General features: G+C 43.2%; 1 protein-coding gene across 1 annotated transcript; it reads right to left on the reverse strand.

Annotated features, from left to right (window-relative positions):
* Positions 1–429: 429 nt before the first annotated feature.
* On the reverse strand, positions 430–10,645 carry LOC138667245 (protein Wnt-11b). Its single transcript, XM_069755507.1, has 5 exons — positions 10,412–10,645; positions 4,715–4,950; positions 3,944–4,221; positions 3,305–3,597; positions 430–1,014 (listed from the first exon to the last, which is right to left on the reverse strand). Exons 1-5 carry the CDS (start codon positions 10,480–10,482, stop codon positions 840–842), a joined length of 1,053 nt encoding a protein of 350 aa, XP_069611608.1. The 5' UTR covers positions 10,483–10,645; the 3' UTR covers positions 430–839.
* Positions 10,646–20,393: the final 9,748 nt, after the last annotated feature.

Genomic DNA, 20,393 nt, shown 5'->3' on the forward strand with positions numbered 1-20,393 from the left:
TCATTCCTTGCACAGTGGGAGGGAACGAAGATTGGATTTTCCCACTATGTCCCACGGTGAACTGGCAACTGGGAAGGAACTTTTGGATTCCAAATAAAACTACAGGTATTTTGGGCTGTAAAATGTTGAAATTCTGCAGATTACATGCACCCAGGGTGCATCTAAAGACCTCTTGCCCAGATCTCCTACACTATAGTGAACGTACAGCAGCTGCACTTGGAGAGAAGCACCTGCTAAACCATCCCCCATACAGCTGTCAGACTGCACCCCCCACAGGTGCAGGGACGGCAGTGCTGAAAGATTGGGGCAACCCAAGTACAGTGGCCTTAACAGCATACCGATCGTCACCGTGTCTCTGGAGTTAAAATGCAGTCTCACTAGAAAATTAGATCCATTATGCAGGACAAGACTGCAGCAGCAAAAAAAAAAAAAAAATGGTTTTATTAAAGAAAAAAAATATATGTATATAATAAGTTACAAAATATTTACACAATAAAACAGTCTCAAAATTAAGACCTTTTTAACATATAATTCTTGTAGAACAAGTTCAGTTGGAGGAGATCATGTCCTTGTTTTCAGAGCACTGCTGAAGGGTCCACATCTCCATAGCTCATGCCAATCGTGTGTATAGTCTCCATTCATGCCATTTCATAGCGCTCTGCATTAATCCAAAAAGTTCTAAGTGGGATGGCTGTCTTTGGAGCAGACCAGTTCCTGTAGATTGCTCCTTTTTTAGTCCAGTTACAAAGGTTTGGATTTTCAGTACCAGCTTTCAGACCAGGTGCATATTTGTGATTTGACAGTCAGGTAATTAGGCCATTAATAACTGAAAATTTACTTCACTTGCATACGTATCTTTCTACTGTCCGCTCACATTTCTTACACATGACATAACAGCACCAGTAGTACTTGCACTGGCAGCGCTCCACAAGAGTTTCGGTATAAACATTATAACCACGACCACAACACATCAGGTTACAGCTGTCACTGCCCAAAGAAGTTTTGTTGCAAAGTCTGAGAAAGAAAAATTAAGAGGGGAGAAGAGAAACAATGAAAATATAAACAGTAACATTCATTGTTTGCATGCATAATTTTAGCTTCCCCTTACACCGCCCCCCCCAAGATAGTTGACAAGTGGACTAAAGATGTTCCAGCAAATCATGTGCCATAGCGAAGTGCAGTGACATCCTGAATATTTGCATATCTCAGTAGATTAATGAACCAAAACATAGCACATACAGTTGTGTGAAAAGGTGTTTGCCCCCTTCCCGATTTCCAGTTCTTTGCATGTTTGATCTAAAACACTTCAAGAGTGTGACAACCAAGTTTAAATATTCGACAAAGATAACAAAATGAAATCCAAACCTACAGGGCCCTGTGTGAAAAAGTGGTTGCCCCCCCACAGAACATAATTAACCGTGGTTTATTACATCTTTGTTAAGCTGTGTTCAAATTCCCCAGCCACATGCACGTCTAATTACTGCCACGCCTGTTCCAAATCAAGAAATGAATTAAATAGGATCTGCCTGACAAAGTAAAGAAGACTTTCAAAAGATAGTCATGCTGTGAGTCAAAGAAATTCTGGAACAAATGAGAAAGTATTTGATATCCATTAGTCTGGAAACTGTTATAAAGCCATTTCTAAAGCTTTGGGGGCTCCAGCTAACCAGAGTGAGAGCCATTATGTACAAATGGCAAAAACATGGGACAGTGATGAACCTTGCAAGGAGTGCTCAGCCAATCAAATTACCCCAAGAGCGCAGCGACGACCCATCCAAGAGGCCACAAAAGACCCCACAACAACGTCAAAAGAACTACAGGCCTCACTCAAGATCAGTGTTCATGACTGCACCATAAGAAAGACTGGGCAAAATAACCTGCTTGGCAGAGTTCCAAGACAAAACACTGCTGAGCAATAACAAAGGCTTGTCTCAGTTTTACCAGAAAACATCTTAATGATCCCCAAGACTTTTGGGAGAATATTCTGGATTGACGAGACAAAAGTTAAATATTTTGGAATGTGTATGTCCCATTACATCTGGCATAGAAGTAACAGCATTTCAGATTAGGAACTTCATACAAACAATAAAATATGGTGGTGGTAGTGTGATGTCTGGGGCTGCTTCAGAACCTGGAAGACATGCTGTGGGAAATGTAATCATGAGTAGTGATGAGCGAATAAACTCGTTACTCAAGATTTCCCGAGCACTCTCGGGTGTCCGAGTATTTTTTTAGTGCTCGGAGATTTAGTTTTTATTGCTGAAGCTGAATGATTTACATCTGTTAGCCAACATAAGTACATGTGGGGATTCCCTAGCACCAGGCAACCCCCACATGTACTTATGCTGGCTAACAGATGTAAATCGTTCAGCTGCAGCAATAAAAACAAAATTTCCAAGCACTAAAAATTACTCGGAGGACACCCGAGCGTGCTCGGGAAATCTCAAGTAACGAGTATATTCGCTCATCACTAATCATGAATTCTACGGACCACAGAAAAAAAAAAAATCCAGAAAGACATTGTCCAGCCATCAGTTCATGACCTCATGCTGAAGCACACTTGGGCTATGCAGCAGGACAATGATCCAAAACACCAGCAAGTCCACCTGTTAATGGCTTAAAAAAAAAAAAAAAAAAAAAAAAAAAAAATTAAGAATGGAGTATCCTAGTCAAAGTTATGAACGTAATCTGATTGAGATGCTGTATCATGACCTCAAAAGCAGTTCATGCTCAGAAACCCTCCAATATGGCTGAATTACAATAATTCTGCAGAGATGAGTGACCAAAGTTCCTCCAGAGTGTTGTAAAAGACTCATTGCCTGTTATCAAACAATTGATTGCAGTTGTTGCTGCTAAGGGAGGCCAGACCAGTTATGCTTAGAGGGCAATCACTTTTTCACACACGGCCCCGTAGGTTTGGATTTCTTTATCCCTTAAAGTTCTTAATGTAAAAACTGCATTTTGTGTTTACTAGTGTTATTTTTGTCTAATATTTAAATTTGTTTGGTGATCTGAAAATATTTAACTGTGACAAACTTGCAAAAGAATAGAAAGCCAGGAAGGGGCAAACACCTTCACAAAACTGTACATGTATTACTTAGAATCGGAAGGTACATTATAAATCCAAAAGGAAATATTGGGTTATAAACCATGCCATGTTTGAGTTTGCAATTTTGACTTCTGACAAACAGGAGAACTTGGGACCCTGCCACAAACATTAAGCACCAAGGTTGATGTGTGGGGCTCAAGCGCTAAAAATCTAAATATTAAGGTGTCACAAAATGGAGATGGAACGTTCACTTACCTGTCTTGTGTTCCGTATAATCCAAGCTTAGGATTTCTGGCGCAGTAGTCAGGTGAGCTATTCAAATACAGCAACTCAGACTCCCTAACTGGCCTGATGTCCAGCTCCTTATGGACTAAGTGTTTGCGGGTCCCCATTTGTCTATGAATGACTTTGGTTGCAGCCAAGTACTTGGACTTAAGCTCATCAGCTATATGGGGCAAATCCTGGAGACCCTTCCAGCAAGTCTTCACTGAACATGATCCAGACACTCCGTGACACTTGCACTTAGTCTCCATTGAGTCCATTAGAACCTATATGATATGAAAAGAGAAAACCATATGAATATACTGTACCCACAACAAAAAAAGGTGCTAACTAAAATGCTACAAAAGGCACATTTATCTTCTAACGTGTATTCAGAAGATGTCCTACATGAGCTCAACATCGTGACAGATAATTAAATTTTGGGACTCAAAAAGCATTGTTGCCCCAGTGCTACTTATGTATACAAGATGGAGAATCCCCTTAAACATTGTAAGAAAGCCATATGAGGTGAACATAAATCATCTTCATTACACACAGGGAATGTGCAAGGTCTTGCAGTTGTAACTTTAATTTATAAGCCATTATATAGTTTGCCAATTCTTCACCCCTTACCTGTCTACCAACAGCATTGTTATGTAAATTCATCAGCTTAGTAGCTTGCGTTCCAAATTTGCTAGATTTCATTGGGGCATCAACAAAGGCAGATCCCATTTGAAGACCATAACGCAGATTGTCTCCACATCCCCCCCACCGAAAGCTTGGTCCAGGAACTTCAGCAGGAGTGGATCCACAGGAGCATGTGGGTAGCTCCCCTGAGGCACAGGCTCTGGCAATGGTGTGACTAATAGCAGCAGAGGCCAAGGCATACACAAAGGCAGACTCTCGGGTTCCTGAAATGGAAATTAATGTATCAGTAGATGTGACATTGTTAATGCAAGCGTACCAAAACTGGCACAAAAGTATTTTTGAAATATGGAGCCAGACACTTCAAAAACTGAAAAAACAAAACGTGCACCTCCAAACAGAATAAAGCAAGTGTGAACAGGCAAAAGATGCTATGACTACATAATATGCAACCAGAAGAATATGGCAGCCTCTGTAAGCACCAAGATGTATGCAAACATTGAATATTTGAAGTTTGGACCGCATTACTGTAATATACAGTAGAATATACTTATTGGCCAATTCATGAAAACCCACCAGCAGGGATGAGGTGAACCATGAAGGTTCAGGTTCTAGTACCCAAACCGAACTTTGGGTACCCCCTGGGAGGGGGTTCAGACAAGCCCTGACAGGGCCACCGCATTGGTGCCTAAATACAATGTGAATGCCCCCTTACAGACTGCTTTTGTTGGTACACACATACAGCAGCAATCTGTTTACCTTTGAGCAAGTCTGGAGTGAAGTTTGGAGAAAGTTCTATCGATGAGCAGTTCCATCGCATGTCGGAGAACGTCAGCTGACATATTAGTTTTGTCTGCTTGGCTGCATTAACCACGCTCTGCATCAGTTCCAGGTTTCTTTTGCAAAGTTGTGTTTGGTCAGGAACCAATCCTTCCAGTAGTTTGCAGTGCTCGCTCTCATTCCAGGCTACTGAACTGCCATTTACTGTGAGACCACTGGAAGAAAGGACGAGATTACAAGGTAAGAAATACTCATGAAAAACAATTGTTCATTATGTAGAGTAATACCTCATTTTACCAAGAAAGACGCATGCTGTCTATCAGTCCTATAAAAGTTAAAGAGAACCTGTCAGCGTGATATTGTAATGTAAAGTATAGATATGGCTGTAATGGTGCTGCAATATGGATTACATTGATACATTTGGTGTAGAAATTTGCTCTATGGTTCTTCTGTAACTCACATTTGAAGATTTCTACCAATTAGGCTGCTGTCACACTAGCAGTATTTGGTCAGTATTTTACATCAGTATTTGTAAGCCAAAACCTTAGACTTTGAAGCACAGGGTCGAGTCTTCCCCTGTCTGATTTCCCAGGCCTTTGGTCTCTGAAATCTCAGCAGTGACCTGTCATTCAGAGACCAGCGTAGGGACAGGAGGAGAAGACCCCAGTGTACAGTCCAGGCCCTGTGCACCAAAGTTTAACAAAATCTTCAAAAATGGTGATAAAAAAAAAATAAAAAAAAAAAAAATTGATGAATTCTTCACAAAAAGGTATTAATGTAATCAGTATTAGGCCACGTTTAGTATTTGGTCAGTATTTTACCTCAGCATTTGTAAGCCAAAACCAGGAGTGGGTGATAAATACAGAAGTGGTGCATATGTTTCTATTATACTTTTTCTCTGATTGCGCCACTCCTGATTTTAGCTTATAAATACTGACGTAAAATACTGACCAAATACTAAGCGTGTGAACGGGGCCTTACAGCCATGTCTTCACTTACACTTCCAAATCGTGCTGAAAGGTTCTCTTTAACGGAGTGGTGGCCACATACATATCACCACCATTTATCAAGTGGTCTATGGGACCTACCTTCTCAGGACTGGTGGTGGTCCCAGGACTAAGACCCCAAATCAGACATTTATCACCCATCCTGTGATTAGATTATTTTGCCAACAGAAACAATATATAGCATCAATATATTCCACAGCGCTGTACAACTGGAGATAAGACAAAAATCATAAAAAAAAAAAGAAGTGATGCAAAATAATCCCTGTCCATAGGTACTCATCTAGAAGGTATTGATTCTAATAGCAATAGAAGATTATTGATACATACCGTATATATTCGAGTATAAGCCGAGGCACCTACTTTTGCCACAGAAAACTAGGTAAACTTATTGACTAGAGTATAAGCCCGGTATGCATTGTCCCCCTCATCCCTGTCCTGCTATGTGTGGCATCCCTCTGTTGTATGCATGGCTCCCCTGGTCCGCATGGCTCGGCTCCCCCTTCCCCTGGTTGTATGCATGGCTCACATTGCTGCCCCCCCTCCCCATCATACTCACCCTCCTCGCACCTGCATCTCCGTCCCTGAGACAGCAGCTCTCCTCAGCGGTCATGTGGTACTGCTCATTAAAGGTAATGAATATGCGCTCCACGCCTATGGGAGTAGAGACTAGTCTATATTCATCACCTTAATGCATGGTACCACATGTCCGCTCAGCACAGGATAGGAGAGCTGCCAGTACAACGAAGGTGCAGAGATGGAGGGCGAGCATGATGTCTTCCGTTAGCGGGCGGCTGCAGCTGTCACTGTGCCACAGCTCCTGCCGCTCCCCTCCCCCGCTCTGGACAATTGACTTGTGTATAAGCCGAGGGGGTAAGCGGTTTTAGCACACACACACAAAAAAAAAAAAAAAATTGTGCTGAAAACATCGGCTTATACACGAGTATATACGGTAGGTTGTCTCACGTTTGATAGATTCCAAGATATGCCACTGTATAATTATATAGGGGGAAAAAAAACAAACACACGAAGGACACTGGTGGGAGATTTTTTGGTCATATGTTAAAACTTTGCCATCTGACAGAATGCGCAGAGCCAAAATACATATTGTCAAGTGTACAGGTCCTTCTCAAAAAATTAGCATATAGTGTTAAATTTCATTATTTACCATAATGTAATGATTACAATTAAACTTTCATATATTATAGATTCATTATCCACCAACTGAAATTTGTCAGGTCTTTTATTGTTTTAATACTGATGATTTTGGCATACAACTCCTGATAACCCAAAAAACCTGTCTCAATAAATTAGCATATTTCACCCATCCAATCAAATAAAAGTGTTTTTTAATAACAAACAAAAAAACCAACAAATAATAATGTTCAGTTATGCACTCAATACTTGGTCGGGAATCTTTTGGCAGAAATGACTGCTTCAATGCGGCGTGGCATGGAGGCAATCAGCCTGTGACACTGCTGAGATGTTATGGAGGCCCAGGATGCTTCAATAGCGGCCTTAAGCTCATCCAGAGTGTTGGGTCTTGCGTCTCTCAACTTTCTCTTCACAATATCCCACAGATTCTCTATGGGGTTCAGGTCAGGAGAGTTGGCAGGCCAATTGAGCACAGTAATACCATGGTCAGTAAACCATTTACCAGTGGTTTTGGCACTGTGAGCAGGTGCCAGGTCGTGCTGAAAAATGAAATCTTCATCTCCATAAAGCATTTCAGCCGATGGAAGCATGAAGTGCTCCAAAATCTCCTGATAGCTAGCTGCATTGACCCTGCCCTTGATGAAACACAGTGGACCAACACCAGCAGCTGACATGGCACCCCACACCATCACTGACTGGGTACTTGACACTGGACTTCAGGCATTTTGGCATTTCCTTCTCCCCAGTCTTCCTCCAGACTCTGGCACCTTGATTTCCGAATGACATGCAAAATTTGCTTTCATCAGAAAAAAGTTCTTGGGACCACTTAGCAACAGTCCAGTGCTGCTTCTCTGTAGCTCAAAAGTGGCTTTACCTGGGGAATGCGGCACCTGTAGCCCATTTCCTGCACACGCCTGTGCACGGTGGCTCTGGATGTTTCCACACCAGACTCAGTCCACTGCTTCCTCAGGTTCCCCAAGGTCTGGAATCGGTCCTTCTCCACAATCTTCCTCAGGGTCCGGTCTCCTCTTCTCGTTGTACAGCGTTTTCTGCCACATTGTTTCCTTCCAACAGACTTACCATTGAGGTGCCTTGATACAGCACTCTGGGAACAGCCTATTTGTTGAGAAATTTCTTTCTGGGTCTTACCCTCTTGCTTGAGGGTGTCAATGATGGCCTTCTTGACATCTGTCAGGTCGCTAGTCTTACCCATGATGGGGGTTTTGAGTAATGAACCAGGCAGGGAGTTTATAAAAGCCTCAGGTATCTTTTGCATGTGTTTAGAGTTAATTAGTTGATTCAGAAGATTAGGGTAATAGGTCGTTTAGAGAACCTTTTCTTGATATGCTAATTTATTGAGACAGGTTTTTTGGGTTATCAGGAGTTGTATGCCAAAATCATCAGTATTAAAACAATAAAAGACCTGACAAATTTCAGTTGGTGGATAATGAATCTATAATATATGAAAGTTTAATTGTAATCATTACATTATGGTAAATAATGAAATTTAACACTATATGCTAATTTTTTGAGAAGGACCTGTATAGTTCTTGCCTAAAATAAAATCTAACCTTAAAACCACTGCAACAAGTGATACGTCCAGCCTCAGTCATAGTGCAGTAGTGAGAGAAAAAAAAAAAAAAAAAATATACGGCCACGCCGTCCAGGCATTAAAGCCCACTTTTTTGTATTATTTTTTTTTGTGTGCTGTTTTCCTTTTTTTCTCGTATGTTTGGAACCATTTGGACTTTGGTTTGGAAAGCTTTGCACCACAAGTTTGGTAATATGATGCTGTTCTAATTTTTTTCTATATATATATATATATATATATATATATATATATATATATATATATATATATATATATATATATATATATATATATATATATATATATATATATAATTTGTCTAAGGGTCACTTCCGTCTGTCTGTCCTTCTGTCACGGTTATTCATTCGCCGATTGGTCTCGGCAGCTGCCTGTCATGGCTGCCGCAACCAGTCAGCGACGGGCACAGTCCGATTAGTCCCTCCCCTACACTCACTGCCCGGCGCCCGCTCCATAATCCCCTCCATACACACAGGGTTAATGGCAGCGGTAACGGCCCGCGGTGTAACGCACTCCGTTACCACTGCTATTAACCATGTGTGTCCCCAACTATTTACTATTGATGCTGCCTATGCAGCATCAATAGTAAAAATATATAATAAATATGTCATGTTAAAAATAATTTAAAAAAAACAAAAAAAAAAAAAACACCTGCTATACTCACCATCCGCCGCTTTTCCCCGCTCCTCACAACGCTCCCGGGACCGCTCCATTGCAAGCGGCAGCTTCCGGTCCCAGGGCTGGTGTGCGACAAGGATCTGCCGTGACGTCACGGTCATGTGACCGCAACGTCATGACAGGTCCTGCTCATACCAGCCCTGGGACCGGAAGCTGCCGTGGACTACAAGAGGCCCTCGGAAAGGTTAGTATATGTTTATTTTTTAACCTGTGACAAACCTGGCTGGGCAATATACTACGTAGCTGGCACTGGCGGATACAGTCAGAAAAGGGCCCCTGTGCAAGAACAATATTATGGACCCTTTGCAGCCCGAGAACTCCTTAAAATGCAAAATTGCACTTGCTTTGGAGCGAGGAATGGGCCCCCTTACCTCTTGGGCCCCTGTGCGGCCGCACAGGTTGCACCAATGGTATGTCCGCCCCTGGTAGCTGGGCAATATACTACGTGACTCTCTGCTTTATACTACTTCGCTGTGCAATATACTACGTCACTGGGCAATATACTACATGGCTGGGCAATATACTACATCACTAGGCGATATACTACGTGGGCATGCATATTCTAGAATACCCGATGCGTTAGAATCGGGTCACCATCTAGTTATAATATATATATCTCCACACATTTGTCTTTAGTGCATTTCTTCAGTAGAAACGCTTTAAAAGACACGTGGAATTTGCACATGACTACCAATAGTTTACTAAAGCAAATACTAGAAAGTTTGTAAAACCAAGTCATTTTAGTAAAACCATGATATACCAAAAACCTCAGGAAAAAAAAAAAAAAAAACACACACACAAGAAGTCTCATTTAAGTAATGAAAACAACACTCGTTGTGGGGTCTTAGCCTGAAAAGGCACTATCAAAACTTGCGGTAGTGGGGGAAGGGAAGTGACAACCATGGAGAAAAGTCTGGTGGACGTCTCTACATGGCATAGTAATTTATAGGCGAGAATGGTTCTATTATGGGGGGGGTCTTTCATCAGATCCTTACATTCTCTCGGCACTAAGTGTCCACAGATCACACCGGTGGCCATATATTGTGGTGCCAGTGGGGAACGCCAGCCATAACAGTACTATATGGTATGATAGGTCACTGGGACCCACTGGGAAAGCTGAAGAGGGGTCTCGGAATTTCACAAAACTACAAAGAGACAGAAAATATCCAGAGAGGTAGTGGGACGGGTGATCTACCATCTGGGATAAAGGTAGAAGTAACGTATACTCACAGCCAATGGATGGCGCCACAAGGTCCAACACAGCAACAGAGTAAGAAGATCCAGAAGGGAATTAAAGCCATGGCGGGTGTGAGAATCCAGGTGATAAGTGAGTGATGTGCGGGCGGGCGGGTGAGTGCAGCGCGGGGCGTCCTCCTCCTCCGGTGATTACATGTAGCTCGGTGCGGGGATAGTGACTAGGGACCAGCGTCCATTACTCCGCTGTCACTTTATCTCTGTGGATCTCCTCTCATCTCACTGCTGGAGAGCTGCTCCTACTTGGATTTAAAGCCCCCGTGACGTCATCTGCCCCGCCCACAGCCGGCCCTGCCCCCTTACCTGGTAATGTGGGGCAGTGGGGAGCTGGGCACCGGCCGGCACTGTGTGTCTGCTGTCATACTGCCGGCACCCCATGGCCATGTGGTTGCTCCATACTCTTCTTAATGGGCGGTGACTGGTTTGTATTTTACAAAAGTTGATGCATGTTATGGCGCAGTGTCACAGAAGTGCTCATCAGAGTTGCACTAGGATACAAGTGGGGGCATAACTGTAGGGTATGTGCACAGGTCAGGTTTTTGTGCAGAAATTTCCTGAACATAATCGGACTTTTTCCGCAGGAAATCTGCATGCATTTTTTGTGCGGATTTTTCGCATTTTTTCCGGAGCTTCAAAATGCAATAAATATCGGGAAATCTGCAAAATTAATGAACATGCTGCGTTTTTTTACCGCGATGCGTTTTTTTCCTGGAAAAAAAAACGCATCATGTGCACAAAAATTGCAGAATGCATTAAAAATGATGGGATGCTTATGTATGCGTTTAAGCGTTTTCCCTGCGGAAAACGGCCGTTAAAACGCAAAAAAAAACCCCGCAACAAATCCTGAACATGTGCACATAGCCTTACTGCAGATTTTGTGCGGATTCCAGCTGCGGTTTTACCCCTGCGGATTCCTATTGAGGAGCAGGTGTAAACCGCTGCAGATCCGCACACAGAATTGACATGCTGCAGAATAAACAACGCAGCGTTTCCAGTATTTTCCGCAGCATGTGCACTGTGGATTTGGTTTTCCATAGGTTTATATGGTACTGTACAACGCATGGAAACTGGAGCAAATCCGCAACATGTGCACATACCCTAAGGCCACGGCACGCGGTCAGTATTTTACACCAGTCACTGGTGCACGTGGCTTTACAGGTCTAGCAGCGTGGATGGGATTTATAGTAACCTCCTGCCCACTGGGCTTTTATTTTACTCAGCATAAACTGTGATATAGTTTTCAAATCCGCAACATGTCAATTTCTCTTGTACGCCAAGTTTTCTGTGCAGATTTCCCCATAGACTTGCATCAGGTGCAGAAAATCCACAGGTAAAAAAACGCACATGAGGTTTGTGTGTTTCTGCAGCAGCAACGCATCAAAAACACATGTAATCAGCCCCTAAGAATAGCAATAAAGTTTTGTCAAAGCCAAATAGCAGGAAGTATAAAAAAAGCGGCTTTATTTAACAAGAGACAAAAAAATGTGATAAAAACGTATGTTTAAAAAAAGGACACAAATGAAATGAAAAAAGGCAAGTAACCTAATTTACATAATAGGTGCAGAAAATCTGCAACGTCAAAAGCTCGTCGTGAGAACAAAGCCAAGGCGCCCAAAGGGTCTCATATTAGAGGACCAATATTATTACAGAGCCATGAAACTTGGGGGCCCTGACGGAGATTTTGCATTAGGGTCCACAGGCTTCACGTTACACCACTGGATGCAGGGTTGGCAGTTTGACTTTTTTTTCTGGACAGGACAGCTCATATAAATATTCCAGACAGACCATATTTTTTACAGACACTTTGGAAAACAAGAAAAAAATCATTAAGATTTTAAGGGATATGTTTTCCACACCATACTTGTGATATGAAGACAATAGGGGCACACGCTGTGAGCTGTAGGAGTAAAGTCAGAATTATCTGTACAGCTTTCTCCAGCTTCAGGGACACAACAACTTATGTTTTACGGACTGTCCAAGAATATCTGGCTGATTTCCATCCCTGGTGTGTCCTGGATTCCAGGTAGAGCGGCGTGTTTATGGGTAACGCATACATCTGCCTGCACAATGCCTCTGGTTTTATAGATGTGTGATGTCATTCATTTCCTTCCCAGGATACCACTAATCCTAGCAGGCAGTGGCAGCCCCCAGATTAGCATTGACACCTCTCCCCTCACACACAGCAGAGGTGCTAACTGCACCACTCCCATTTCCATCACTGCTTTGAAAGTAGATTTGTGTCACTTCAGATCTATTTACATGTAAAGAACTTTTCAGATCCAGAAGCCAGGAGCCTTGGGACAGCAGTGCAGGGACCCCCTACATTGGGATCAGTCAGTACATGGACCCTCTACCCCTCAAATTCATTTATGACCGATTTATAGTGACTGTCACTATATATTTCCTATAGAAATTAGCAAATAAACTTGCTCACGTCGATACTCTGTGGCAGTGTGAAGTTCCTTGGCCAGGACTCCAGCGCTCACATTCTGGTTCCTCTTGTAATTACGAGGCTTTATCCAACATCACGACATTGCAGGGGCCCAAAAGGCCAGCCTTCAAGTTCTGGCCAAGGACATTTGCACTTCCCTGGTCTTTTTGCCATGGAGTACCAGTGTGAATCATTTTTATTTATTTACTTATTTATTTAACAGTCCTTGGCTCAATCTCATAGAATCCTAGAACGTTAGAGTTGGAAGGGACCTCCAGGGTCAATGCAGGACTCACTAAATCGAGGGTGGTGGATAGCCATATAGTGTACTGATAAGCCGGAAAAAAATTCCAAATGCGTTGAAGTTGCAAAAAAAGTGCAATTTCACAAGTTATTATTTTTTTTTAATTTACCATATTCACTTATGTATTTAACAGCCCTTGGCTCAATCTCATAGAATCCTAGAATGTTAGGCCGGGATCACACATGCGAGAAATACGGCCGAGTCTCGCATGTTGAATACCCGGCATTGCCGCCATCACTCAGGAGCGGAGCGTGCGGCTCCATGTATTGCTATGCAGCTGCACGCTCCGCTCCTGAGTGACGGCGGCAGTGCTGGGTATTCACATGCGAGACTCGGCCGTATTTCTCGCATGTGTGATCCCGGCCTTAGAGTTGGAAGGGACCTCCAGGGTCATCGCGCCCAACCCCCTGCTCAATGCAGGATTCACTAAACCATCTCAGACAGATGTCTGTCCAGCCTATGCTGAAGAATTCCATTGCAGGAGAACTCACCACCTCTCGTGGCTGCCTGTTCCACTCATTGATCATCCTCATGGTCAAAAAGTTTTTTTTTCTAATATCCACTCTGTATCTTCTCCCTTTCATCTCCATTGTATATATCATTTGATGATAAGTGCTAAAAATGTGTATTTTATCCACAGATATAATAATAGATATGTTGGAATATACGAAACTGCAGAAGACAGTATAGGTGTGGATTTGATGACTTTGTGGCTTCTGCCTTCAGGAAAGAAGAGACCTGGTGCGTCTGGCCGCAATACACAGGGGCTATTGTCCATGAAAGCCAGGTGAGAGTCCCAATGCACAAAGTAGCATTGGTCTATATAATTAACATAGCATATGCAGCTGCAGATCCCAGGGGCATTGCATTGTTTAACCCTTGCCTCTTTGCTTAGAAATCAGTCAGGAAACAGTAGCTTTTGTAAACACTTTAATTTGTTTGTTCACTTACAAATATTTTAGCCACTTCCATGTGCTTGGCTTTTTCTTGGTTTTCCTTGTTCTCTCCTGTGTCTCTCATATCACAATCCATAGGGATTTTAACATGTTGAAATTGTTCCTCAGACTGAGTGGTCCATGCAAAATTGTGGAGACGTCCTAAATTGATCCAAGTGTCCGATCAAAATTGGGAATGCAGGTCTATGGGGGAGGGGTGTGTCTATATGTAAAATCATCCTTAAAACCCATCCTGCGCGATAATATAGGTGAATTTAATGAAAATGTAGAATCCCTGTGGGTGGAGATAAGGGGAGGGGGAAAAAATAATAAATTACTGATAGGGGTTTGTTATAAATCTCCAAAAATAATGGAAGCAATGGAGAATATCCTCGTAAAGCAAATAGATGAAGCTGCGACTCAAGGAGAAGTCATTATTATGGGGGACTTCAACTACCCTGAAATAGATTGGGGAATAGAAACCTGCAGTTCCAGCAAAGGTAATCAGTTTTTGACAATTATGAGAGACAATTACCTTTCACAACTGGTTCAGGACCCAACAAGAAGGGGGGCACTGCTAGACCTAATATTAACCAACAGGCCAGACCGCATATCAAATATAAGGGTTGGGGGTCACTTGGGAAATAGCGATCACAAAATAATAAGTTTTCAAGTATCCTTTAAAAAGATGTGTAGTAGAGGGGTTACAAGGACACTAAACTTCAGGAGGGCAAATTTCCAACGGATGAGAGAGGATCTTGGTGCAATTAACTGGGACGATATCCTGAGACACAAAAATACACAAAGAAAATGGGAGACGTTTATTAGCATCCTGGATAGGACCTGTGCACAGTATATACCGTATGGGAATAAACATACTAGAAATAGGAGGAAACCAATATGGCTAAATAGAGCTGTAAGGGGCGCAATAAGTGACAAAAAGAAAGCATTTAGAGAATTAAAGGAAGTAGGTAGTGAGGAGGCATTAAATAAATACAGAAAATTAAATAAATTCTGTAAAAAGCAAATCAAGGCAGCAAAGATTGAGACAGAGAGACTCATTGCCAGAGAGAGTAAAAATAATCCTAAAATATTCTTTAACTACATAAATAGTAAGAAACTAAAAAATGATAGTGTTGGCCCCCTTAAAAATAGTCTGGGTGAGATGGTGGATGAGGATGAGGAAAAAGCCAATATGCTAAATGACTTTTTTTCATCAGTATTTACACAAGAAAATCCCATGGCAGACAAAATGTCTAGTGATAAAAATTCCCAATTAAATGTCACCTGCTTAACCCAGCAGGAAGTGCGGCGGCGTCTAAAAATCACTAAAATTGACAAATCTCCGGGCCCGGATGGGATACACCCTCGAGTACTGCAGGAATTAAGTACAGTCATTGATAGACCATTATTTTTAATCTTTAAAGACTCCATAATAACAGGGTCTGTGCCACAGGACTGGCGTATAGCAAATGTGGTGCCAATATTCAAAAAGGGGACAAAAACTGAACTCGGAAATTATAGGCCAGTAAGCTTAACCTCTACTGTGGGTAAAATACTGGAGGGCATTCTAAGGGATGCTATACTGGAGTATCTGAAGAGGAATAACCTCATGACCCAGTATCAGCACGGGTTTACTAGGGACCGTTCATGTCAGACTAATTTGATCAGTTTCTATGAAGAGGTAAGTTCCAGATTGGACCAAGGGAACCCAGTGGATGTAGTGTATATGGACTTTTCAAAAGCTTTTGATACGGTGCCACACAAAAGGTTGATACATAAAATGAGAATAATGGGGATAGGGGAAAATATGTGCAAGTGGGTTGAGAGCTGGCTCAGGGATAGGAAACAAAGGGTGGTTATTAATGGAGCACACTCGGACTGGGTAGCGGTTAGCAGTGGGGTACCACAGGGGTCAGTATTGGGCCCTCTTCTTTTTAACATATTTATTAATGACCTTGTAGGGGGCATTCAGAGTAGAATTTCAATATTTGCAGATGACACTAAACTCTGCAGGGTAATCAATACAGAGGAGGACAATTTTATATTACAGGATGATTTATGTAAACTAGAAGCTTGGGCTGATAAATGGCAAATGAGCTTTAATGGGGATAAATGTAAGGTCATGCACTTGGGTAGAAGTAATAAGATGTATAATTATGTGCTTAATTCTAAAACTCTGGGCAAAACCGTCAATGAAAAAGACCTGGGTGTATGGGTGGATGACAAACTTAAATTCAGTGGCCAGTGTCAGGCAGCTGCTACAAAGGCAAATAAAATAATGGGATGCATTAAAAGAGGCATAGATGCTCATGAGGAGAACATAATTTTACCTCTATACAAGTCACTAGTTCGACCACACTTAGAATACTGTGCACAGTTCTGGTCTCCGGTGTTTAAGAAAGACATAGCTGAACTGGAGCGGGTGCAGAGAAGAGCGACCAAGGTTATTAGAGGACTGGGGGGTCTGCAATACCAAGATAGGTTATTACACTTGGGGCTATTTAGTTTGGAAAAACGAAGACTAAGGGGTGATCTTATTTTAATGTATAAATATATGAGGGGACAGTACAAAGACCTTTCTGATGATCTTTTTAATCATAGACCTGAAACAGGGACAAGGGGGCATCCTCTGCGGTTAGAGGAAAAAAGGTTTAAGCATAATAACAGACGCGGATTCTTTACTGTAAGAGCAGTGAGACTATGGAACTCTCTGCCGTATGATGTTGTAATGAGTGATTCATTACTTAAATTTAAGAGGGGACTGGATACCTTTCTGGAAAAGTATAATGTTACAGGGTATTTACACTAGATTCCTTGATAGGGCGTTGATCCAGGGAACTAGTCTGATTGCCGTATGTGGAGTCGGGAAGGAATTTTTTTCCCCAATGTGGAGCTTACTCTTTGCACATGGGTTTTTTTTGCCTTCCTCTGGATCAACATGTTAGGTTAGGCTATGGGTTGAACTAGATGGACATATAGTCTTCCTTCAACCTTAATAACTATGTAACTATGTAACTATGTATGAGTCAGTGAAAAAATATCACATCATTCGGATCACCGGCCATTGAAAGTTAAATAAAATGATACCTTGATATCTATGACCTGCTGTCTTATTCCACAAAAATGCACATTTTCTCAGTCGCCCATGACAGCACTACCAGAGAGAGGGAATCCGCCCTTCAGGACAGGAAACCTACAGGATAAAAAGGGCGGTACCTCTCTCCTGCGTCAGTTTTGGTTTCCTGTCCTGACAGGGAACCCTCTAGGATGGTACCTGAGATCCGGAGCCGACCAGTCGACCTATGACGGTGGGGAGGCCCCTGTCACGGCTGGCGCGGTATCCGACGCTGCCGCTGCTGGGTCCGATGGGGCTGCAGAGTGCGCGGAGGGAAGCGCGGCCGCCTCCCCAGATTGGGGTAGGGGCTTCGGGGACCCGGTGTGCCTCGGCGGTGAGCAGGCACTTCCTGATTCGGAGCGGTGGCGTGGTGTGTGTAAGGACACCAAGATGGCCGCCGCACCGGATATAGAAAGTACTACTTCCGGGTCCCGGGCAGAGCGCGCATGCTCAGTGATCCAAGGGGGATCAGCGCTTTCCGGGAACGCAGCCCTGGAGGAGGGGGTGAATCGGCGCCAAAAGATATGATATTTAAACACCGCTGTGGAACCGCTCCTTGCTGCATGCAGTCCTAATAATGGAGGACAGCGACCAGCAGCTCCAGCAGGCGCAGCCCTTGCAGCAGCAGCAGCAGCCACCGCAGCAGCAACGTCAGCGTCAGCGGCACCACCAGCGCAAGCCAGATGACCAAAAGAAAAGGTCCTCTGCAGGCACCCGCAGTACCCGCTCCAGCAGCCATTCCACGCCGCGGAGTAAAGCCAATATGCCTAACCAGTCGACACCGCAGACTACGGATCTGATACAGGATCCTATACCTCCTCCAGAACCGGTACCTGTGGCTGCGCAAGATGGGTGAGTGATCTTCGTGAAAGTTCACCAAATAATTGGGGTCCCCCTTTTCCGTTTGTTTTTAGGCAAGAAAAAAAACGGAGAAAACTAAGAATAGAGTCTGCCCCTTATGCAGTGAACCCCTGTTGCAAAACTGGGATAAGAAATTGTGTGGCTCCTGTATAGGACAAGTCCTATGTGAAGAAACCCCTAGTTTCGCCTCTGAATTGCGATCTGTAATAAGATCAGAGGTGGAAACAGCATTTAAATCTCTTAAAGGGGAAGGGGTCGAGGAAAAAACACCTGTGCCCTATTCTCACTCTGATTCTTCTAGTCCTGAGGGGGACGCTTCAGACAGACAGGGTTCCTCCTCCTCCTCGGATTCTGAGAGCGGAGGCCGCCACTGCTTCCCATTAGACGAAGTAGATGCCCTTGTAAAGGCCGTAAGATCAACCATGGGGGTTGTAGATCCACGTCCTGACAAAACAGTACAGGACATTATGTTTGGGGGCCTAGGACAGAAAAGGCGCAGAGTCTTCCCACTTAACGAGAATATTCAAGCATTAATTAAGAAAGAGTGGGAGAAACCAGAAAGGAAAAATTCATCTGTCCCCTCCCTTAAAAGAAAATATCCCTTCGAGGAAGAGGCTTCTACGTCATGGGACAAGGCACCAAAACTCGACGTAGCAGTAGCCAAAGCGTCAAAAAAATTCGCATTGCTCTTTGAGGACATGGGAACTCTGAAGGATCCCCTCGATAAAAGAGCTGATACTTTCCTTAAAGGGGCCTGGGAATCGGCAGGGGGGTGTCTAAGACCTGCAATAGCAGCCGCATGTACTTCCAGATCTTTAATGATCTGGATAGATAACTTGGAAAAGCAACTAAAAGATGGAGTATCTAGACATAAAATGATTGAATCAATTCCCATGATTAGAGGGGCGGCAGCCTTTTTGGCAGATTCATCAGCCGATTCAATCAAGCTTACTTCAAAATCGGCAGCCCTGTCCAATGCAGCTCGTAGGACGCTGTGGTTAAAAAGCTGGCCGGGCGACCTACAGACCAAACAAAAACTCTGTTCAATTCCATGTGAAGGGAAATTCTTATTTGGGGAAACCCTAGATGACATTTTGCAAAAAGCAGGGGATAAGAAAAAGGGGTTCCCTATCTTAGCCGCACCATTTGTTAGACGGCCCTTTCGGAGTAGGAAGTTTTTTCGCAGACGTCCCCCAAGGGAACAGAACAGATGGGATGATGGGAGAAGGAAGGATAGGGGCTTCCTCTTCGGTAATTCTCCAAGAGATAAAAAAAACCCTAAGTGACACCTTCCCCAGGGTGGGAGGGAGATTGTCTCAATACCTTCCGGCCTGGGAAAAAATTTCAACCAATTCTTGGATTTTAGATCTGATAAAGATGGGACTTCAAATAAACTTTACCTCCCTTCCTCCCCAAAACTATGTGGTCACCCCACTAAAACCCTCACCTCAGCAACAACAGGCCTTGGAACAAGAAATTTCAAAGCTCATAATGAAAGATGTGATCCAAGAAGTTCCCCTACTGGAAAGAGGCAAAGGGTTCTTTTCCCCACTATTCCTAGTCCCAAAACCGGATGGTTCTTTCCGCACAATAATCAATTTACGGAAACTAAACAGTTATGTAAAAAATCAATCCTTCAAAATGGAATCAATAAAATCAACAATAAAAAAACCTGTTTCCGAATTGCTTCATGATAGTGTTAGATCTCAGCGACGCGTACTATCATGTCCCCATCCACAAAAATGCCCAGAAATACCTCAGACTAGCAGTAGTCATGGGAGGAGAAATAAAACAATACCAGTACAAGGCCCTTCCATTTGGCATCTCGGTAGCGCCTCGTATATTTACCAAATTGGTAGCGGAAATGATGGCCCACATAAGAGAAAAAGACATTCTAATAATACCGTATCTGGACGACTTCCTAATTGTCAGCAACTCGGCCCAACATTGTCGCCAACAATGCGACAGAGTGATAAAAATCCTAACAGAGTTAGGTTGGCTCCTAAATCTCCAAAAGTCAAAACTAGAACCGACCAGGGTTCAAGAGTTTTTAGGCCTCACTTTGGACTCGATAACACAGGAATGTCGTCTTCCAGACCAGAAAAAACAGAAAATATCAAATCTTGTGTCCAGAGCTCGTTCAAACCCTCATATGACCCTGAGAGGGGCGATGTCACTGCTGGGGTCCCTTTCTGCTTGTCTCCCGGCAATACAGTGGGCACAAATTCACACGAGGGATCTCCAGTGGGATATTCTGAGGAATCAGGTTACACTGGGGGGACACCTAGAAGGAAACATGTCTCTAAATT

The sequence above is a fragment of the Ranitomeya imitator genome, chromosome 2, assembly GCF_032444005.1.
Source record: "Ranitomeya imitator isolate aRanImi1 chromosome 2, aRanImi1.pri, whole genome shotgun sequence".
Classification (NCBI taxonomy): Eukaryota; Metazoa; Chordata; class Amphibia; order Anura; family Dendrobatidae; genus Ranitomeya; species Ranitomeya imitator.